Here is a 21,059-nt window from a genome sequence, read left to right as displayed (position 1 = left end):
AGAGGCACAGGAGGGCGAGAGAATTCACCAGAGACAGAGCAGGGAGCAGAACAGGCAGACAAAAGGAAAACACTGCTGCGGGGAGCAGCAGGCGCGACAGGAGAGGTCTGCTGCGCCATGTGGGAATCTCCCTGGCCGGCCGGAAATCGAACTTGTGCTGCAGAGGCTGCGGACAGCTTCACAGTGCTGCGTTCAACCCGCTGTGCCACCGGGGAGGCCCCACTTTGAGAATTTCTAATGGCTGGGCCTTTTCTGTTTGTATCTCCAGGAGTTGTATCTAATAACTCTTAGTGGCCCTGTCCTGAGATTTGTATATCTGGGGGTTGGGGAGAGTATTTCTGGGAGTAATGTTGTCATGATGCTCTCTGATTATATGATCCTGGGTAGTGTTTGTCTTCTACTTTTGTATCCTATTTGCTGTCTGGCACATGGCCTGAAATGTGTGTTGCCCAATAAAGGTTGAATGAATGATACCACACCTTTCAAAGCCTCCGTTATATCTATAAAATGAGGCTAGTAATTCACTCCTCTCAGATTTGCTGTGAGGCTTAAGTTGGAAGATGTATGTGAATACATTATGTCAAATGCTACTCTGCAAGCATAAGAAATTGCCAGTGTCGCAGCTGCATCATGCTTTGTCAAAACTCCTAAAGGCCTCTTGTCTCAAAACTTCTCAAATTTAACATATTTTAAAATGTCAATTTCCTCCCCTAAAAACCTGCTCTTCTTGTGTTTCCCATTTCTGTGAAAGATACCTCCATATGCCCATCACTCTGGCTGGAAACCTGAAGGGCTTTCCTGACACTGTCTTTCTGACTCCCATAATCAAACAATCTAAGTTCTATTCTTTCCACTTCCCAATCACATCCTGACTCAGATTCTTCCAGCTCTATAGATAATACCCTACTCCAAAATTGGGTACCACCAGCCTCCTGATTACCCACTCTGTTTACTTCCTTTCCGTACAATCGGTGCCTAGCACCAGAGTGCCCTTTGTATGAACAGAAACTGCAGGATGAACTCCTTCACTTGAGACATTTCAGTATGTTCCATTGCACCTGGAATTAAACTCAAACTCCTCATGGCCTATAAACCCTCCATGATACAGCCATGCATCACTTAACAGTGGGCATACATTCTGAAAAATGTGCTATTAGATGATTTTGTCCTGGCATGAATATCTCAAGGTGAAAGGACAACCCTACATGGTATAGACTGCCACACACCTAGGCTGCAGGGGCTGCTGTTCTATACGGTCCCCAGCGGGGGTGTAGGCACAGTGCCACCTTCCAACCTCTAATGCACTCTTCATCCACTTTACCTTCAGCCCCAGAGTCTTCCAAAATGTTCTTCCCCTTTCCTGGAATTCCCTTCCCTCCACCATCGTCCTTATGAGGCTAATGTATAATTCCCCACATGTCATCTTAGAGCTAACTTTCTGGAAGAGGCCTTCCATTACCACCCCCTTTTTAATTATTATCTCTACTAGTTCCTTATTCTTTTCTTCTGGATCTCTTATCACAGTTTGCCACCTTAGTGTTTGTGTAGGTCTGCCTTCCCTGTTAGACTAAGTGTTGTGAAAGCAGAGATCATGTCTGTTTTGTTAAAAATGTATACTTTGGGGCCTCCCTGGTGGTACAAGGGGTTAAGACACAACCTATGATGCCACCCACAGCCACTGCAGCACGAGTTTGAACCCCGGCTAAGGAGCTACCCATATGGTGCAGCAGACCTCTCCTGTCTCACCCGCTGCTCCCCTCAGCAGTGTATTTCAGTCAGTCTGCCTGTTCTGTTTCCCACTCTGTCTCTGGTGACTCCTCTCACCCCCGAAACCTCTGGCCTGTACTCTAGTTCTTGTATGTATAAATAAATAATTTTTTTTAAATGTATACTTTGGGTAGCTCCCTGCCCAAAGAACTAATGTATAAATATTTGCTAAATATTTGCTAAACAAGTGATTTGTGGTCTGGAAGTTATTTTTTTATTTTATCTATTTTAAAGATTTATTTATGCATACAAGAGCTGGGGTGTAGGCCAGGGGTGGGGGGGTAGTGAGAGGATTCACCAGAGAGAGTGGGGAGCAGAACAGGCAGATTGACTGAAATACATTGCTGAGGGGAGCAGTGGGCAAGACAGGAGAGGTCTGCTGTGCCATGCGGGTCAGCTCCCTAGCTGGGGATCAAACACTAGCAGCCAAGATAGCTTCATAGTGCTGAGACTTAACCCCTTGAGCCACCAGGGAGGCCTGAGGCCTGGAAGAGTTAATGGTGAAAAGCATGGAGCTAAATTGCTTGCAAAGCTTTCCAGTGTGGTATAGGAGAGAGATCGTGGTTATATGAGACCCGCTCCTCTGAGAAGTGCAAGTGGCATGATGTTGGATAAGTTATTCTCTGAATGTTTTTCCTCAGTTAAAACTGAAGCTAAAGTGTAACTCCTCCTGGCCTACAAACCCTCCATGTCAGGGTTTAACTCACAGGATTATGATTAAGATCTATGGTACAACTTAATGTGAAATGATTGAGGCTGTGCTGTTGCTGGTTAACTACTGCTGAGGAAGGACCAGGGCTGATGCCTCCTTATGGTCTGAGTGGGAAGGAGAGGCCACCAGCCCACAGACTGTCCCAGAAGCAGCGGTGGCTAGCTCAGTGCTGGGACTTGTGTCTGGTCAGGTTGGAGGGCCTCCTGTGTGCTTGGACATGTGGTAAACCAGGCAGTAGCTACGGCTTTGTGTATGACTAGTGTCACCTGTGGCTTTACCTTCTGAGACCCAGCTGCCGGATCTCTCTGTCCCTAGTAGCTGTACGGGTTTTTACTATCCACGTCCTTCCCATCCACTCTTTCTGTCCTCTCTTCTCTCACCTTAAAGGTTTTTCATTTTCAGTTATTGATCTAGTTCTTCCCTGTGGTGGGATACATAATAGGAAAAGGGGATTGGAAGTAGCTACAGCCTCAGGGTGATTGGGACTGGACGCCTGGGTTCTTCCCTTCATTTTAGAGGCAACCACAATCTGATACTCTTAATGACAGGTGGGCTAAAAGTGGGGTGAAGTGGCAGCCCCAGCTCCAGGCTGGAGAATCACTGTTCCGCTCTAGGGGTGGAAAGTGCTGGGGCAGAATTGGGAGTGAGTCATGGTGTAGGTTTTTCAGCCCCCATCTTTTTCTCAGAGGCTGAGGGAAGAAAAAAAGCTGACTGCCCACCCCTCTCTTTGTTTGTCTTGTCTAATTTAACTTACGTTATTTATCAAAAAGACAGGTTATTTGGAAAAACAGATGGACCCAGGCAAAAATCATCTGGGTTTTCCAAATGTGAAAAATTAGGTTCTGAGGGCCCAGGAGGAAAGGGGTATGTGTGTGTGTGTGTGTGTGTGTGTGTGTGTGTGTGTGTCTTTGAGAGGGGGTGAGGAATATTGAGGGCACTTTATGTCTCTGTAGTCAGACTCAAATTGCTCCATGACATCCAAGCTTCCCCACCTGGGCCCTGCTTTTCCCTTCAAGTTCTTTATGCTCAGAATCTAAATGAGAAAACTAGAATTTTGTGCTGGTGGCTGGGTGTGATGAAAGGGTAATTGGCTAAGGATGAGGACATGTCAGGACAGCAGTAGAACAGCAGTTGACAGCTCTGTCTCTAAGGCCCTCACCTCCTTCCACAGAGCCAGTAGATTTGCAGAGGTACTGGCTACCGAGAGATTTTTGGAGCAAAAACTAATACCTTGTGTCCCTTCAATGTTACCGAAACATGACTGCAGCAGACAGGGAAATTAGACACCAGGGAAGAACTTATTGTTTCTTAACTTTCTGATGCTCAGATGGCCAAAGAACTCTGAGGATTAAGAGTTGCATATCCCTTAAATATCCACGGAAGGAGCTATCACTGAAGACATAACCAGGAAGTTTTAAAGCCTGTGACTCTGTCACCTCTAGGCAGCAACTACATTAGGAAGGAATTGAAGCAGGAGGCTGCAGAGACATGACTCTTAGCTGTGACAGAGGAAGTGTTCTGGCTGAAAGCTTTTTGCATAGCACCTATACACACACCACCACTACCACCAAGATCCTCTGCAGCCTGAAGAGTCTTTTTTTTTTTTTTTTTAAGATTCATCCATTTATGCATACAGAGATGCAGGAGGTGAGAGGATTCACCAGAGACAGAGTGGGGAACAAAATGGGCAGATCAACCAAAGCACACTGCTGAGGGGAGCAGTGGGAGAGCCCGGAGAGGTCTGCTGTGCCTTGCGGGCTGCTCCCTGGCCAGCTGGGAATCGAACTCATGCTGCAGAGGCAGCAGACTGCTTCATAGTGCGGTGCTCAATCCCCTGCGCCACCAGGGAGGCCCCTGAAGAGTCTTTTGACAGCAGCAATAGCACTTGCCCCATTGTGAGTGTCATTTTTTAAAGTGCTGTTGGGCTGCACTTAATAATATGATCTCATCTGAATAATCTGAGTTAATACCAGCTCCACAGTTATGAGGATTAAGTAAAAAAAAAACTTGTAAAGTGTCTGCCTCCAGGCCTGGCACATGATAAATCTCAATGAATGCAAGTTGAGTGACTGAATCCATGGATCTGAGCGTGAAGTTTCCCTTGACCATTTCCAAAGGTCTGTGTGTAACACCTTGAATAACTGAGATGGGGGGTTGGGGCCTGGAGCCTGAGGCATGACCTAACTGCCATTCATCTAACATGTGCTTAGAGAGTATGTGGTGTGTGGGCGAGACCTCATCCCCCTTCAATGGAAGTCTTGTTGGCCCAGCTGCTGGGAGGACAGCCCTCGGTGGTCAACCCCTTCACTGCAGACAATGCCGCATCCAAAGTCATGGCCCTTTGCGGCACAGCCAGTGACTACAGTAGAAAAGCAGTTGACAGCTTTCTCTCTCTCTTTGGCCCTCACTTCCTTCCATAAAGCCAGTGGGTTAGCAGAGGTACAGGGTACAGAGGTTTCTGGTACAAACTATGCTATACTACTACAGTCATCCAAAGGCCTCACCAGTCTGAAGGGCACTTCTAGCTTCAGAGTGCCCTGAGGGTTGGCTGAGGCTAGCAAAGACCTTTATCATAGTTAAGCTTCTCACCTCATCCTTTCACAAATGTTGATCTCTGGCACTTATTCCTAAACTGCATGCTAAACTCTCAGAACCTGCTTACTGGGGTGTGCTAGCCCTAGTGGCGGATGCTGGAGGAGGACCTGAAAGGACAGCAGTTTCCAGCATTGGAGGTGTTGATGCAATCTTTCCATGCCCACCAGAGGGCAGCAGCATCATAGCAACCTGTCCTGAGGCTTAGGGGTGTGGGCTGGAGGCCTTTTCCCCTGGACCCTCCTACTTCCCACAGGCAGTATTCAGAACTAGGCAGAATTCCCTCCCTTAGCTGGCCCATCCTACTGTCTAGGGGAAGAAAACATTCTGAACTATCTGGGCCTAAGTTTTATCAGTCTCAACCCTCACTTCCTTCCCACCCACCCACAGCCAGGAAAGCTAATCAGTCTTCTTATTGCAAGCCCCTCCACCTCCTCAGCAGGGCAACCTCCTTGCCCAGGATCTCCTACTTCTCCACACTAAACCACCCACAATAGATTTGTTATGTGTGTGACAAGGTAATTATAAGCTTGGGGCCAAGAGGCCCAGGGACCAGTCTGAGGATGGTCACTTCAATCTGGTTCTCCCTATTCTGTTAACATTATTGATTTTCAGTTTTATTTATTATATGGTGCGTGTATGTGTGTGTGTTTGTGTGTGTGTGTGTGTGTGTGTGTGTGTGTGAATGATCTGGCCCTGGTGACATGAGGTATGGAGGCGAGAGGGAAAGAGCAAATTTATTCTTGTCACAATTTAGCTTCTTGAAACCACCTACCCACCTCACATTTTAAAAAATCTACTGGATTTAGCATCTTTGCTTACCTGTCTTCATTCTGTCCCCTAATCCTAAAGTTCTCCCAAATATTTTTCAAGGAATCCCAGCTAGATGTGGCTAGAAGATGAGGCTGAGGCTGGGGAGACAAGTGGGCATAGCAAGTAGGACACCTTTGTTAGAGTCCCATGGGGAATCAATTATTTCTAGGCTAAGCACCCCAAATCCCTGCTTCCTTAGAAATCCTTCCCTGGAGCAGCCCTGAGACAGGCCAAGCTATGTAACCCCATACACCCAAGCCCCAAACACACACACACACACACACACACACACACACACCAGTTTCTCTGCCTGTGAAATGGGTATGAGGAAAACCTGATGGAGCAGTTTCAGAGTGAGACACAGTTTGGATACATCTAATTCAAAGAACTGCCTGAACCTTGGGCTCCAATAGGTCTCCCTTAATATATTCTATCTTAGGTAAGAGAAAGGACAAGAAGCTTTAGACAAAAAATTACAAGTGGGACAGAATTCTCTAAAACACAAGTGATTGCCCTGGAAATCAGCTGAGACCAAGGACGATTTGTGGAGCCCCAGCCTGTTTTCTCTGTGTGTGCTGAGAAAATGAATAAGTCATTGTTCAGGGGTGGGAGACAGCTGCCGGGCTCCTCCCTTCGGCACATGCCCCAACTCCCTCTCTTCCATTGAAGGCCACTGGAGCAGAGCAGTTTATACACCCAGCTCCCCAAATCCTATTGAAGCCTTCCCGTCTGCACGAGCCACTGGCTCCAAGCCATTCAGCCTGGCCCTTTGTGCTTGGGGTTAAGTGGTTACATGTGGGGGGCACCCAGAAAGGAACTGTCAGGTCTGCAAAGCTGTGCTGATACTGTGCCCTCCTCCTGATGAATGGGGTAGGTGGAGGAGAGGTGGGCGGCCAGAGGGTGGGGTGGGGGAGAGGGCACGGGGATTATGGAGCCCACAGAGGCAGCTGCTAGGAAGGGGGTGGAGCAGGCACCCCTTCTCATTCCTCCTACAGATTAGTTTCTCTAACTCACTACCTCTGTGTGGGCTCTGGGGTGTTCAACAGCCTCCAGACTTTGAATTTGATTTGTCTAGTGGAAAGAGACTTGGGAAAGGCCATTTACCACTTGGGCACATTGAAGGGTCTATACTACCTTTCATTCTCTCAGCGGCTCCTAAACAACCCTCTGTCCTTTTTTCCTTCAGGAGTGGGAGGGGGTGGAGAAATGAATCTCCTACATTCAAGTGATACAGTGGGTTTAGAACTGTGCCCCTCTGAACTTTAAAATCTTGGGAGCCCCCTCAGGAACTTTTTAGGGTAGAAGGTTCAGGGGAGGAGAGGGAAGACCTCAAACTGGGTGTACTGCAAAGGTTTTGTTTTAAAAAAATCTTTTTAAAAAAGCTTGAAAACTGCAGATTTGCTGTACCTCCCCCTCACTTTACAATTGAGAAAACCGCCATGTGGGGGTGGGGAACACGGGTCTTGCTCTTGCTGAAGGTGACAGTTTCCTGATAGACTGGAGTGCACTTTACCTTTAAGAGGCAATTAAGAACTGGAGGAACAAAACAACTAGGTCACCAGCTTCCTAGACTTTCCTTTCTTGAGATGAGCTAGTTCTGGGGAGTAATTTTCCTTCTAATCTGCTTTATAGGCTCTCTGATGCATTAAAGGTCAAAAGTTCTTTAGGGCTGTGCCTGATCTTGGGAGCCCAGTGTTCATAACTGTAACTTTATTAACACTGTTTAAGGAATATTGTCTATTGAACCTAAAAAGATTTCATTGATTTGAGATCCCAAAGCCCTATGGGAAGTTGACAGAGAACATGAGCTCAAGAAAAGAGAAGAAAGTCGGTAGCGGTGGAGCTTGTTGCAGGACTAGATGATTGCTTTGATCTGATGTGGGAACTTTGGGGCTTCTCAGTTATGCCCTGCTGCCCCCAGGATGAAGCCCAAGCTCTTTGGTGGTCAAGACCTTTTCACGACTGGGCCAGCTTTACTCTCCAGCCTCACTTTTTTACCTGTTGTCATATCAGTAGAAACCACTTCCCCCCAAGCTCCAGTCACACTGACCTCTATGTTGTGTGAGCACACTCAGCACACACCCATAGTCTCCTCTTCTTTCTCCCCTTCCTGTTGGTGAGCTTCTATTCATCTCTCAAAGCCTGGCTCAAATATCACTACTATAAAGCTTTTCCTTAAATGTTGGGGTATCATTGAATAGAGTTAAAACTTAGCCTCTGGGCCTCCCCCGTGGTGCAGCAGTTGAGCACTGGGTTGCGAAGCTGCCCACAGCCTCTGCAGCGCCGGTTCGATCCCCGGCTGCTCCCCGGCCACCGGAGGGGAGGGTCCCACATGGCGCTCAGACCTCTCCTAACGCCCGCTGCTCCCCTCAGCAGTGTACTTCGGTCCTCCTGCCTGCTCTGCTCCCCGCTCTGGCTCTGGTGAATTCTCTCACCCTCCCGCGCTTCTGACTGTACCCAGTGCGTGTATAAACAAAACAAACAAACAAATAAAATAAATAAATAAAACATGCCTCTATAAAAAAATTAAAAAAAAAAAAACTTAGCCTCTGCACTTAGCTCAGCTGAATGATGTTGGCGGACACAAAATAGGTAAGAAAGGGAGGCTGCTAGGGTTGCCATGGGAACCTGATCGTCCACATGACCAATAGGGGGCTCTCGAGATTTCCCAGGGCAAACTAAACCAAGCAGAACACCTCCTGTGGGAAGGCCCACCAAAACCTGATGTCCCAGCTGACAGCAACTGGCAGAGACTGACCCTCAGTCATGAAAAAGCCCATGAAAACAGCTTATAAAAGAGAGCCCCAAATCCTTGTTAGGGGCAGACATATCCCATTTCGCCCCCCACATCCCTTGTAGGATTATTTCAATAAATGCGCGTTTTCTGTTCTCCACTCTGTCTCTGGTGAATTCTTTCACCCCTGTGCCTCCAGCCTTACCCCAATATTATTATGCTGCCACACTTAACCTCTTCTGTACTCGTTATTTTTGCCTTCCAGCTTTGTGGCAAGACCCATCACTATTGTAGCGATTGCTCTTTGTTCCCTTTTCCAAACAGGGAGCTCCCAAAGCTATCACCAGTTTGGATTCTGCTTGGAATCCCCAGCACAGTATCTGCCACAAAGTAAGCACTCTGTAACTGTGTGATGAATATGAATGAATGAATGAATGGGAAGAAGCATGGTCTTTGAAGTTGAAACCCTTTGATCCTACCCACCCCCTTCTTCCTGGGAATACTGATGCTGAGAAATTATCCACCTGTAGAGGAACTGTTATGCCTGTCCTATTTCCCAGGATAGAAATTTATTTCCTCTTCCCTTGTCTCTTTGCCTGACACTCCAGGTCTGCAGAGCCTGAATCTGGCTCCTCAATTCCTGCCTCTCTTGGCTGATAGCTACTGATTTGCCAAGGTATCTACTTGCTGCCTGTTGCTGAAATCTTCATGATGGCCCACTGCCTGCTGCCGAGCCCAGTCAGACTTGTACTGGCCATCTCTGTGTCCCCACCAGTTAAGTCCCTGGCATGTGTACAGACACAACTAGAGATACCCTTCACATGCGATGGCTAATTCCCCTGGCATCCTGACTGAGGAAGCTTCTGGTGATTGAATAGCAGACATCTCTACATATGCTTTTCTGTGGTCCTGCAGACATGGAGGCCCCTGCTTTTCGGGGATTTTTGTTCTCCAGGCTCCCAGTTCTCTGAAAATTATGGAGTTGCCAGACCGCTTACTACATTAATTATACAGTGCTGGAGTATCCCACTCAACATTGTCCTTGAATGAGAAAAGAGAAGCTATCTTGATGCCCTTGGAATTCACTTGACTTACCAAGTTTATGTTATTTAGAAACAAATAGCTTTGTAGAACAAAGGAATGACCAAATGATGATTCAGCTGTGCCAGGTTGGTTACTGCCCTGCAGAAGACAACATAGCCTTTAAATCAACAATCAATACGTAATTGTCCTTTGTAGCCAGAAGACTCATGATTGTACCTGATAATTTTTTTAAGGAGTTTGCTTCCTGTCTCTGACATTCTAGGCTCTGCAACTTGGGAGGTTTTAGCATCTAAGGAGGAATGTTTCTAACCAGGGAACCCAGGGAACATAAAGATGATCTTACTGCATTTCAGGTCCTCGTGATATTGGAGAACTAAAAGAGAGGAGGCCATGGTGTAGGCTAGACTGATTATAGCTTTCAAGGGAAAGAGTTGCTACTAATCACTGAGGGCTAGAGGTAAATGAATGGGGCCCAAGGGACCCCAAGGTCTCTACCTTGTGCTACTGTGTCAATTAGGAGTCTTTGGATTGCCAGTGAAATTCCACTTGAGTTAGGCTTGGCCTTACTGGAAAGTATACAAATCACAGATCTCTGAAAACATCATCAATACTTCAGTCTTTTGCCTCTGTTCTGTGTGTCAGCAGAAGCAGATTTTTTGCTTCAAAAAAATGCCCAGCACATTTTCTCCTATTACAGATCGATTCTATCCACTTGCCAGGGAATGTGATTGTGACAGCCCTGCGCTCACATTTCCCTGCTTTGTCTCGTTTAACTTTATTTCAGAACACCCCAGAGAAAGAGTCTGACTCTCTGGAGTGGGGTTCCTATCCCTGGACTCAACAGGCTCCCCTCTGACCACATGGTTAGAACTAGGAGAAATGGAGCCCAAAGGTACAATGGGGACCAGCTGTTCTGGGCTCACCAAACGAGCAGATGACCTCTTGGCTATTTGGCATGGGAAGACCTGCATGACACTAGACCACCAAAGGTCAGACTCCTTAGGAATGAAGGTCACCTCATAAGGAAGAAAACTGGCTGGAGGCAAAGTGAACTTGCTGTGAATAGGGCACAGGGAAAATCAGGGCTCAGGACCTGATGCAGAATTGGGGCTGAGGTGTCTGCTGTGTATTCTTAGCTGGAGGTGTGTTTAAATTTTGAGTTATTTCTGCTTTCCTTTTCATTTCCTTTTCATTCTTAAAATTGGAATTGTCACAAACATAAGTAGTTTCTTGCTCTTTCATTTCCCTTGTTTTTATATAGGATTTGTCGGTGGGATTTAATTTCCCATTTAGTCTTTAGGTTGCAGAATGGTGACTTGGAGTTATTTTGGAACTGGAAGGGAAACCCTCATCATGAAGATCAGACTTGAATTCTTCCTCATTTAAAAAAATAAAAAAGCAAAAGGGGCCTCCCTGGTGGCGCAAGGGGTTAAGTCTCAGAACTATGAAGCTGTCCGCAGCCACTGCAGCACAAGTTCCATCCCTGGCCTGGCCAGGGAGGTGACCTACATGGGGCAGCAGATCTCTCCTGACTCGCCCGCTGCTCCCCTCAGCAGTGTATTTCAGTCAATCTTCCTGTTCTGTCCCCTACTGTGTCTCTGGTGAATCCTCTCACCCCCTGCACCTCTGGCCTATACCCCAGTTCTTGCATGCATAAATACATAAATCTTAAAAAAAAAAAAAATAAAAGGGATGAGGGAAAGTTGTTTTTTTTTTTTTTTTTAAGATGTACGGTTTCGTGGAGGCCTTGTGGAAGCTCTTGTGCCGGTAAGGCTAGATTTGTCATCTTTATGGGGCTACCTCCAGCAAGAACTTAATGTCAGAAGCCTTAACATCCTTAATACTAGCCAGTGATTTTGGGTTTTGTCATTAGAGTCAGCAATTATTCTGTTCCCTTTGATGGCAAACTGAGTCCCCAAACCCTGCACATTTCCCCCAAAGAAGAAAGGAGTGGGGGTGGGGGGGGTCAGGCTTCAATAAATAGAAACTGAGAAGAGCAAAGTGCATGGAGGGGCTCTCTGGCTCACAGGAAGCAAGCCACCAGGGCCTGAGTGCAAGACATAGTCCTGGCCCTGGCCCAGAGCAGATTCTCTCCTCCTAAAAATGGAGCTGTCAATAACTAGCTTTAATCAAATACAAAATGACTAGGGGGCCTCCCAGGTGGCACAGCGGTTGAGCGCTGGGTTGTGAAGCTGCGGGGGGGGGGGGGGGGGCCGGGGGGCGGGGGGGGGGGTTGTCTTAAGAACAACTGTATTTTCAGTTTCTGGTATGCAACTTAGTCCCTGGTATGAATCTTGCTTCGTGTTAGACCATGTACTGCCACGAGGCAGAATGGACCTGAGGTGGGGTTGGGGTCCCATGACTACTGACCTCGACTCACTCTTTGGTATGCAATTCACCTCTGGGTACATAGGCACGGTCATACCTGACCATGTACAGCTGCCAATGCAAACCCACCTGGAACCTTGCAAAAAATGGAAGTGTAGGGCCTCCCCGGTGGCGCAGGGGTTGAGCGCTGGGTTGCGAAGCTGCCCGTAGCCTCTTGAGCGCCGGGTTCGATCCCCGGCTGCTCCCCGGCCACCGGAGGAGGGTCCCACATGGCGCGCAGACCTCTCCTGCCGCCCGCTGCTCCCCTCAGCAGTGTACTTCGGTCCTTCTGCCTGCTCTGCTCCCCGCTCTGGCTCTGGTGAATTCTCTCGCCCTCCCGCGCTTCTGACTGTACCCAGTGCATGTACAAACAAACAAACAAATAAATAAATCTTTAAAAAATATATGGAAGTGTATATAAGTCCCTGACTTCCTACAAACTGGGCTCAGCCTTTGGATGCGAATCCAGAGTGAGCACCGGTGCAGTAAACCTGCTTCTTGTTAACCCTGGTGTCTAAGTTTCCTTTGTGCCATATAACAAACACATAATTTCAAACTGTGATAAATACTATGAAATACCCTGGGATCCTAGAATGGGAGAACTTGCCTGGCCTAAAAGGCCGGAGAAGGTTTATCTGAGAAGAGTTCTGAAATCTGAGAAGGGAATTTCAGGCAGAGGGAAACAGTGCGCAAAAGCTGAGGCCAGCGGAGATGGCCGGGTCCTGCAGCGGCTGCGGCAGCCCCCAGGAGGATTTACCCTGCAATGGGGACGCTATTGATGGGCTTTAAGCTGGAGGTTGTGGACTTGCTTAGGTTTTCATTTTGAAAATGTCACTGCATCTGCAGTGAAGCAAACCGATCGGAAGGGCGCAGTGAATGCAGTTAGTTGACAAAACCAGACCTGCAATGCTTTGGTCCAGGCTGCCGAAGGTGGGGGCTGGCGATTCCGGTGCCGGAGATGGCCGCGAGCTGCTCGGCTGAACCCCCGAACCGGCCCACGTGGGCCCGGGCGCCCCGCCCCGCCGCGCAGACGCCGCCCGACTCCGCAGTCCCGCCCTGCGCCCGCGAGCCCCGCGCCCCGCGCCCCGCACCCGCGACCGTGTGGACGCCCAGGCCCGGAGCGCCCCCAGCCCCCGGGGCCGAGTTCCCGCCGCCCGGCCCGCGGAATCAGAGTCAGAGGCAGCCTCACCCGGGCGGGTAGACACCCGTGAGTCGGGGTTCCCAGGGGGAGGGTTTGGAGACCAGCCGCCCTGAGGGGGGTGGAGGGAGTGTCGCAGCCTCTGCCCAGCTGCCTCCTTTGGGGAGAAGAGGTAAGGATGGCCTCCATCCTGCCTCCTGCGATAGCCTCCGCCTCCCTCAAGGCTGGAAGCGCAGGGAGGCCTGCTCGCTGAATCCTTCCAGAGCCACCTTCTCCCTTCAACACAAGCCCCTCGCCCCGCCCCCCACGCGTGCTGTGGATTAGCTGGAAAGAAGCCTGACCCTGTGTGTCTGGGTTCCTATTTTATCATCTCTGGGAACCCCAGGGTCCTTAGCACCACACCCAGCACATGCCAGCTGCATGGCCCCGCCCAGGTTTAGGAGAAAGAAAACATTTTGCAGGGGAGATCTCCAGGCCCCTCGCTTAGCAGGGAAGGGGGGATGTCGGTTACAGAGGGACCTTCTCACCATTCCCTGCGCACTCTGCTGGATGTGGGGAGGGGCCAGTGCCACCTATAGAGATCTGCCTAGTGCTTGCCCCACTAGCTCTGTCCCTCCTTCTTTCTGAGCCCCAATTTTTCTAATCCTAGTAATATGTGCTCAGTGGAAACCTCTTGTCAATTCAAGCCCTGATTTTGGGAAAAGTCAGTTTTGGGGAGGAAAGAATAGAGTGGTATGCACACCCTCCTGGACCTTAGGATGGGGCAAGCTCTGGGCAGGAACACAAGATAATAGACTTGAAGGGACCCAGGCAAGGTCAGAAAAGAGGTTTATCAATGGTGGGGTGGGGAGGCCCTCCCTGGAGCAGAGGGGGGACTGGGCCCAGTTTCTCCCACCCTGGGCAGTCAGCAGGAGCCTCCTGCCACTGTTGGTGTCATCATCCTGAGCATAGGCCTGGCTCCCCTGTTGGCTCACTCAGCAAGTACTGACTTCTGCTTAGTGCCAGGCATGGTGCTGGCTCCTGGGAATATGATGGAGGATATTTGGAAGAGTTCCACATCTCAGCCATGTTTATAAGCTGCTATTACAAGATGGTTAAGAAAACAAAAAGGAGATATGTTAGATAGACATTGATGGACCATCGCCTCTGTGCCAGGACAAGATTAAGTGCCCAGTGTGCACCCAGGGCAGCAGGGACCCAGAGGAAGGCATGGTTAGCTGTGTTGTGTCTGTGGCGGGTGTGGCTTGAGTGGCAGAGTGGGAAGAGGCAAGTGTGCAGGAGTCAGCAGGGGCCAAAAGAGGCACTGCCTTGTAGGCCATGCAGAGTTTGGGCACTTTCGGGAGGGCACTTGGAGCTGTGACAGATCAGACTTATATATATATATATATATATATATATATATTTGTTAAAGGTTATTGGTTTTTTTTAAAGATTTATTTATTTATACGTACAAGAACTAGGGTACAGGTCGGAGGCGTGGGAGGGTGAGAGAATTCACTAGAGACAGAGCAGGGAGCAGAACAGGCAGACTGACCGAAGACACTGCTGAGGGGAGCAGTGGGCGAGGCAGGAGAGGTCTTCTGCGCCATGTGGGTTTCTCCCTGGCCGGCCAGGAATCGAACACGTGCTGCGGAGGCTGTGGACAGTTTCACAGTGTGGTGCTCAACCCGCTGTGCCACCGGGGAGGCGCTCAGACTTATATTTTTTAATTTAAAAAAAATTATTCATTTATGCATACAAGAACTGGGGTAAAGGCCAGAGGTGTGGGGGTGAGAGGATTCACCAGAGACAGAGTGGGGAATGGAACAGGCAGACTGACTGAAATACACTGCTGAGGGGAGCAGCGGACGAGACAGGAGGGGTCTGCTTCGCCATGTATGTGGCTCCGGGATTGAACTCGTGCTGCAGTAGCTGCGGATTGCTTCATAGGTTGCATCTTAACCCCTTGTGCCACCAGGGAGACCCCCTCAGACTTATATTTTTAATTGGCAGAAAGATCAGTGAAAAGCCTGTGGCAGTAATCCAGGTAGGAAGTGGCCTGAAGCAAGCAGAAGTTGGGGAGATGTGAGTACACCCACACAGAAGAATGAGGTGGAGAAGGAAACTGAATGAGGAGTCCAGGAGTCACAGGCTCTGAGTGGAGAGCAGGCCATTTTGCTTAGGACATGCGAGCCTGAGGTTGGTTGTAGGGCTGGACTGCGTTGGATCTGGGCTAGAAACATTGCTGAGAGTCACCAACACATGATGACTCTGGAAGCTCCAGTAGGGATGAGGCCATCTGGGGAGAAGTACATAGAATGAGAAGACCCCCTGCCTCCAAGGATTGAGGGGAGACCCTGTGCAGTAGACTGAGACACAGCGGTCACAGAGGAGGAGAAGCACCACGGAAGTGACGCAGGAGTCGAGGGAAGGGGACAGTCAAGGAGTAGCCAGGATCCTGCTGCTGCCTCTTCCCTGCAGCACCCCACCCTATCCTGCTCTGACTCATTCTTCCTCTTCCTCTCTACAGACCAGATGTTTGCCATCCAGCCAGGGCTAGCTGAGGGGGGCCAGTTCCTGGGGGGCCCACCTCCTGGATTATGTCAGCCCAAGCTCCAGCCAGACGGCAACTCCAACTTCATGACAAGTGCCAAGGATGCCAATGAGAATTGGCACGGGATGCCAGGCCGAGTGGAGCCCATCCCGACAAGGAGCTCCTCAGGGCTGCCCCCTGATCACCAGGTTTTCCAGGCCACTGGACTCCCTGACGGGGCGGTTCGCAGCCCTCCAGAGGGGGCAGAGATCCCTAGAGCTGAGCCTGAAAAGATGGATAGTGCCAGCAAAGTCTGCTCCCCTCTGGAGGACAACGGTTATGCCAGCAGCTCCCTGAGCATTGACAGCCCTAGCAGCAACCCTGAATCTGCCTGTGGGTCCCCTAGAGGGCCTGGTCCTGCAGAACCCCTTCTACCCTCAGTGGCCCAGGCTGTGCAGCAGCTGCAGGCTCAGGAGCGCTACAAAGAGCAGGAGAAAGAGAAGCACCATGTGCACTTGGTGATGTACCGCCGGCTCGCCCTGCTCCAGTGGATCCGCAGCCTGCAGCACCAGTTGTTTGACCAGCAGGCCCGGCTGCAAGAGAGCTTCGACACCATCCTTGACAACCGGAAGGAGCTTATCCGCTGTCTCCAACAGAGGGCAGCACCCTCCAGGCCCCAGGACCGGGGCTAAGGGTGTGCCTCCACAGGGGTGCAAGGGTGTATGTATATCTTTGAAGGCAGGCATATGGTTGTGCATGAGTGCAGGTAAGTGTGAGTATGGATGAGCTAATGTAGGCAGGTATGTGCAAGCATGTGTGAATCAGCACTTGTGTATGAGTTTATCTGTGCTGTGTGTTCCATGTGTACCACAAGCTAACTTATGTACAGACCTATATGTAAGTGTGTAAGGGGAACATATGTGTAGGTAAAACCTGTGTGTGATGAAACATATATGCATGCACGAACAGATACTTAATAGTATGCATACTGTGAATGAATGAGGATCAATGTGTGTATATGAGTGAGTTTGAATGTGCAAGCTTATGGGTGTATGTAAGTGAGCCCTTGTGTGTCCAGGCCTATTTATTGGGGGGAGGCATGTGTGCAGCACAGGCATGGGAAGTGTATATTTGGAGTATTTTCAGGCAGACTCATAAGCAGATGTGTGCAAATATATATTCAAATCCCATGAGCATCCATACACACTGTGGCATACCCATGGCCACTCCACCTTTTTTCTCTTCATGGGTCCACTGCTCCCTGGAGAGGGAAGGGGAACCTGCTGTCATTTATCTGAGGGTTGAGACTCATCCTTCTCCTGGGATTTCCCGCTACTTCTCTTCCCTTTCCCTCACACCTCCCAGACCTTGCTCTACTAAGGTGGTTGTCCCCAATAAAAGATTTGTTGTGGGAAGTTTTGTGGCTGCTCTGGCCTGTCATGGCTTTTTGGCCACAATTTGCCAGGGCAATTGGTAGAGAATTAGTATCAGGGAAAGGAGCTAGGGATACTGATAGAGACCATGGCAGGGTTGGGGACCATGGGCAGGTCAGAGGAGACAGGAGACTGTCCCTCTAGAGCTCTGCCTTTGGGCACATGGGATAAGGGGGTGGAGTTGGTGATTATGGCGGAAACCTGTGAAGAATAGGAGAATGGAAATTCTAAAATATCAATTCCCAACAAACCACATGTCTCCATGCAAAGGAGCTATATTGCAAACCATTTGACTTAAGCTTCTGATGAAAAGTTGTATGTACTAATATATTATATGTCAATTATACCTCAATTAAAAGAAAAAAGAGGGCCTCCCGGGTGGTTCAGTGGTCAAAGACACAGCGCTATCAAGCCGCCAGCCACTGCAACATGAGTTCAATCTCCACCCTGGGAGCTAACCCATATGGTGTGGCCGCTGCTCCCCTCAGCAGTGTATTTCAGTGGATCCACCTGTCTGCTCCCCACTCTGTCGCTGGTGAATCCTTTCATCCCCCACACCTCTGGCCTATACCCCAGTTCTTGTATGCATAAATAAATAAATCTTAAAAAAATGTAAAAGAAAGAAGAAAAGGAATGTGTGCTTACAAACTTGAAAGAGATGGACAGGATGTTCCAAAGCTGTTGGGAAACATCTCACTTCCTCTCTGTGCCTCTCCTTGCTGTGCCTGTGACTTTAGCAACACTGAGTTTGGTCCATTTTCCTGAAATCAGATGGTCTGAGCCAGAAGGAACCACAGTTTGGCTTTCCAGGGTAGGTAGGAGACAGTGTCAGCACAGCTTCTGGAAGCTCGTAGGACGCTGGGCCATACCCCCTTCATCACCGCTCCGTCCTTTAAATGGGAGTCGATAGGCTCCAGCAGCTCTTGGAGGAAAGCAATGACGACGCAAGTGGCTGAGCTCTCTACTTTGCTTTTGGGAGCCAAAAGGAAGCCAGATCCTCTTGGGTGAGCAGTGGCGTGGAAGTGACTGGCACTGCCTTTAGCCTCCAGTCTCCCTACCTGCAGAAGTGGGGGCTCTTCTAGACTATCTCTAGACTATCCTCGATGGACGGGTGGGTGAAGGGGATGGGAGAGAGGGTGAAGCAACGGCCCTGGGGACATTGTGTTTAGTCCATGCATGTTGAGTATGAATCCGGCCTATGGCCCAACCTAGGATGAATAAACAGGTAGAGAACTGCATTTCTTGAATTTGTGTTTCTATTCTACCTGTAGTCTGGTGGCCTTTCCCTCACACAGTCTGAGTTTCCCTTTGCATCCTCTACTGGAAGCTGGGGGGTCATTGTAGAGGAGACACTAGAGAGGAGGAATTCAGTTCTTGTCTGCAAGAACTGCTTGAAGAGGGGTCTTTCCTCAGGCTTGACCTCTGCCTGAGACACTGAGAGCCTCATATGGGACTGACCTTGTCCTAAGGGTCCTTAGGTGACTTGACACAGATGTAGTTATAATAGGTGTCCATGGTCTCAGTTATTCGCTGATACCAATCTAAATTAGATTTATTTTACACTCAAAAAATCATGACTTTGATACCTATTTATTTACCTAACAAATTACCCTAAAATTTAGTGACTTGAAACAATATCCATTGTTACCGCACCATTTCTGTAGGTCAGGAATCTCTCAAGGCTGCAGTCAAGGTGTCAGCCCAGGAACTTTGGTCTCATTTCTTGGGAGCACTCATTCCCTCTGGGGCTGACCCAGAGACATCTAGACTCCCTCTGTTTCTTTACCTGTGTTTATTGTATGGCTTAAATGAGAAAATGAATCTAAAGATACTTTGTATGTATTAAAACGATTGAACATTGCTGCACAAGGCCTTGGCAGTCCTGCCCTGCCTCTAGCAGCTCTTGCTTGCATGCCTGCATTGTTAAATGAGAATTGCATCCAAAAGACTAAAACACAAGCCACTCTCAGCTTAGGAGAGGGAATGCCAGGGCTGTTCCACTGTGTAGGTCTCAGTCCGAGACTGGTATACCTGGGATGTCACTGGGGTGGGAATTCCTTAGTCCCAGGGACAGTGAGGTAAATAGGATTCACACACCCGGAAAAGGGTTCAAGGAGGGATTTGGCCAGTTCACCAACTTTCTCTTCCTGCCAGAATGATCCATGACCCGGAACAGGACGTCTAACTTGGGTTTCTGGTGTGGAGGAGCCTTGCTTAGTAGGAAAAATGAGGCATGTGATTTGGGCTGAGACCCAGAGACCAATAGGGGTAGTGCATGTAACAGAGAAGCCTGAGCAGATCCCAAGGCTGAACTGAAGCATGGAAGGGGTTGTTGGAGAGATAACACAGGACTTAGTCCTCTGGGGAGAGAAGAAGGAATTGAATCCATGGAAAACTTTCTCTCCAGGAACACGGAGTAAGTCAGCCCCATCAAGTATGGTCAAGGCAGATGGGGTTAAAGTTAAGGGTACGGGGAAAAGGGGGTGAACAGTTAACTGAGGAATAATATAAATAGTTACAGGGATAAGGAGCCTTCAAGATGTGCTCGGTGGACTCCCCACCCCTGTACCTCGCATATCAGGAACTCTGTAGGTCTATTTCTAAGGAGATTAAATGCCTTCTGGCAGCCTATCAGTTTTTATTTCCAATCCAGAACCTCCTAATTAGGGCATGGAGAGATGACAGGAACAGGAAAGGAGTGCAATCTGTGAGGACCAGGTCAAGGAAGGCTTCCTGGAGGAAGAGCAGCTTAGAAAACGGGTAGAAGTTGAGACAGCAGAGGATACTTATTTCTACGGTACAATGGACCTAGATGTTTTGGATCCCATACTTAAGAGCTGTGCCTCATTTTTCTCAACCATGAAGTGGGGGCAGTATTTCTCTCAGGACTATGTGGGAGTTAAACAGGTTTACAAGGGTGAAGGACTTGGCCCTGGACCTGGTACACAGGAAGTAGTCCACGAATGTTAGCTGTTGTTATCTGACTAAGAGAAGATGAGATGGACCTGGGGAAAGTGCTGCCTCTTGAAAGGCCTTACTACAAGGGCCTGGACTCCCAGAACCACAAGTTTAATGGATACTGGTGGTGAGACGAGGGCATGAGATTGGGGATGTTCTGGCAAGCTGAGCCAGACCCATACTTCCACACATGTCCTCACCCAGCAAGCACCCACAGACACAGGGATCCCAGACCCTGCCTGTGCAAGCTCACGTTCACAGTGTCCTTCCTGGACAGGCCCATATATTTGCTCCCTTGGCCTGCCCCACCCCTCATTGAAATTAGAGGGCTCCCAGCCTGAGGATATCCCCACAGGCCCCAAGGGACAGCAAAATGTGTCTGCTTCTGCGCTGCAGGTCTTGGGGCTTCTCTAGTCAAACCTCACCCTTGCCGCGCTGAGCCCCGTAAACCTCTAGGCTCACCACCGGTGGATCCTTAATCGCTCAATTTTCATTTATCACCAGCAGGTTTGAGAAGTGGCTCTTGGGGGGCTGGTGGCTGCGGGGAGGCTGGGCGTGGGAGGAGAGGCTTGGGAAGTGGTGCGGGAGAGAGGACTAGGGTTCTCAGGTCAGAGCGGGGAGGGGCCAGGTCCCCGAGGGTCTGCCGCCCCGCGTCGGGATGAAGGAGGACTCGGGTCGGGTCTTGGGGTGCAGCAGTGCAGAGCTGGGGGGCGGAGGCCGGCGCGGGGGGCGGGGAGGTGAGACGGCTTGACCTTGCCCGAGACGGGCGTTCAGCCGGTGCTCAGAGGTCCCCGGGCGGGGCTCGTCTCCCACAAGGCGCTGACAAAGGGGCGGTCTCCCCGACCTCGCGCAGCCGGGAGCCGCACCCGCTCTCGGCCTCCGCGCAAAGCCGGGAGCGGGCAGGGCCGAGCCCGCCCCACGCGCCGGCGCGCACCGGACGGGTGAGCCCCACCCTGGCGAGCGACGCTCCTGCGCCTAATCCCAACAAG

The 21,059-nt window shown here is 49.7% G+C and overlaps 1 protein-coding gene across 1 annotated transcript; it reads left to right on the top strand.

Annotated features, from left to right (window-relative positions):
* Positions 1–15,681: 15,681 nt before the first annotated feature.
* Positions 15,682–16,371, top strand: LOC311177436 (UPF0500 protein C1orf216; the record flags this gene model as incomplete). Its single annotated transcript, XM_084243440.1, has 1 exon — positions 15,682–16,371. One exon carries the CDS (start codon positions 15,682–15,684, stop codon positions 16,369–16,371), a length of 690 nt encoding a protein of 229 aa, XP_084099566.1.
* Positions 16,372–21,059: the final 4,688 nt, after the last annotated feature.

This window comes from Talpa europaea, assembly GCF_964194135.1.
Source record: "Talpa europaea genome assembly, chromosome: 9".
Classification (NCBI taxonomy): domain Eukaryota; kingdom Metazoa; phylum Chordata; class Mammalia; order Eulipotyphla; family Talpidae; genus Talpa; species Talpa europaea.
The sequence above is the reverse complement of the archived record's forward strand: the minus strand, read 5'-3'. Positions and strand labels throughout refer to the sequence as shown.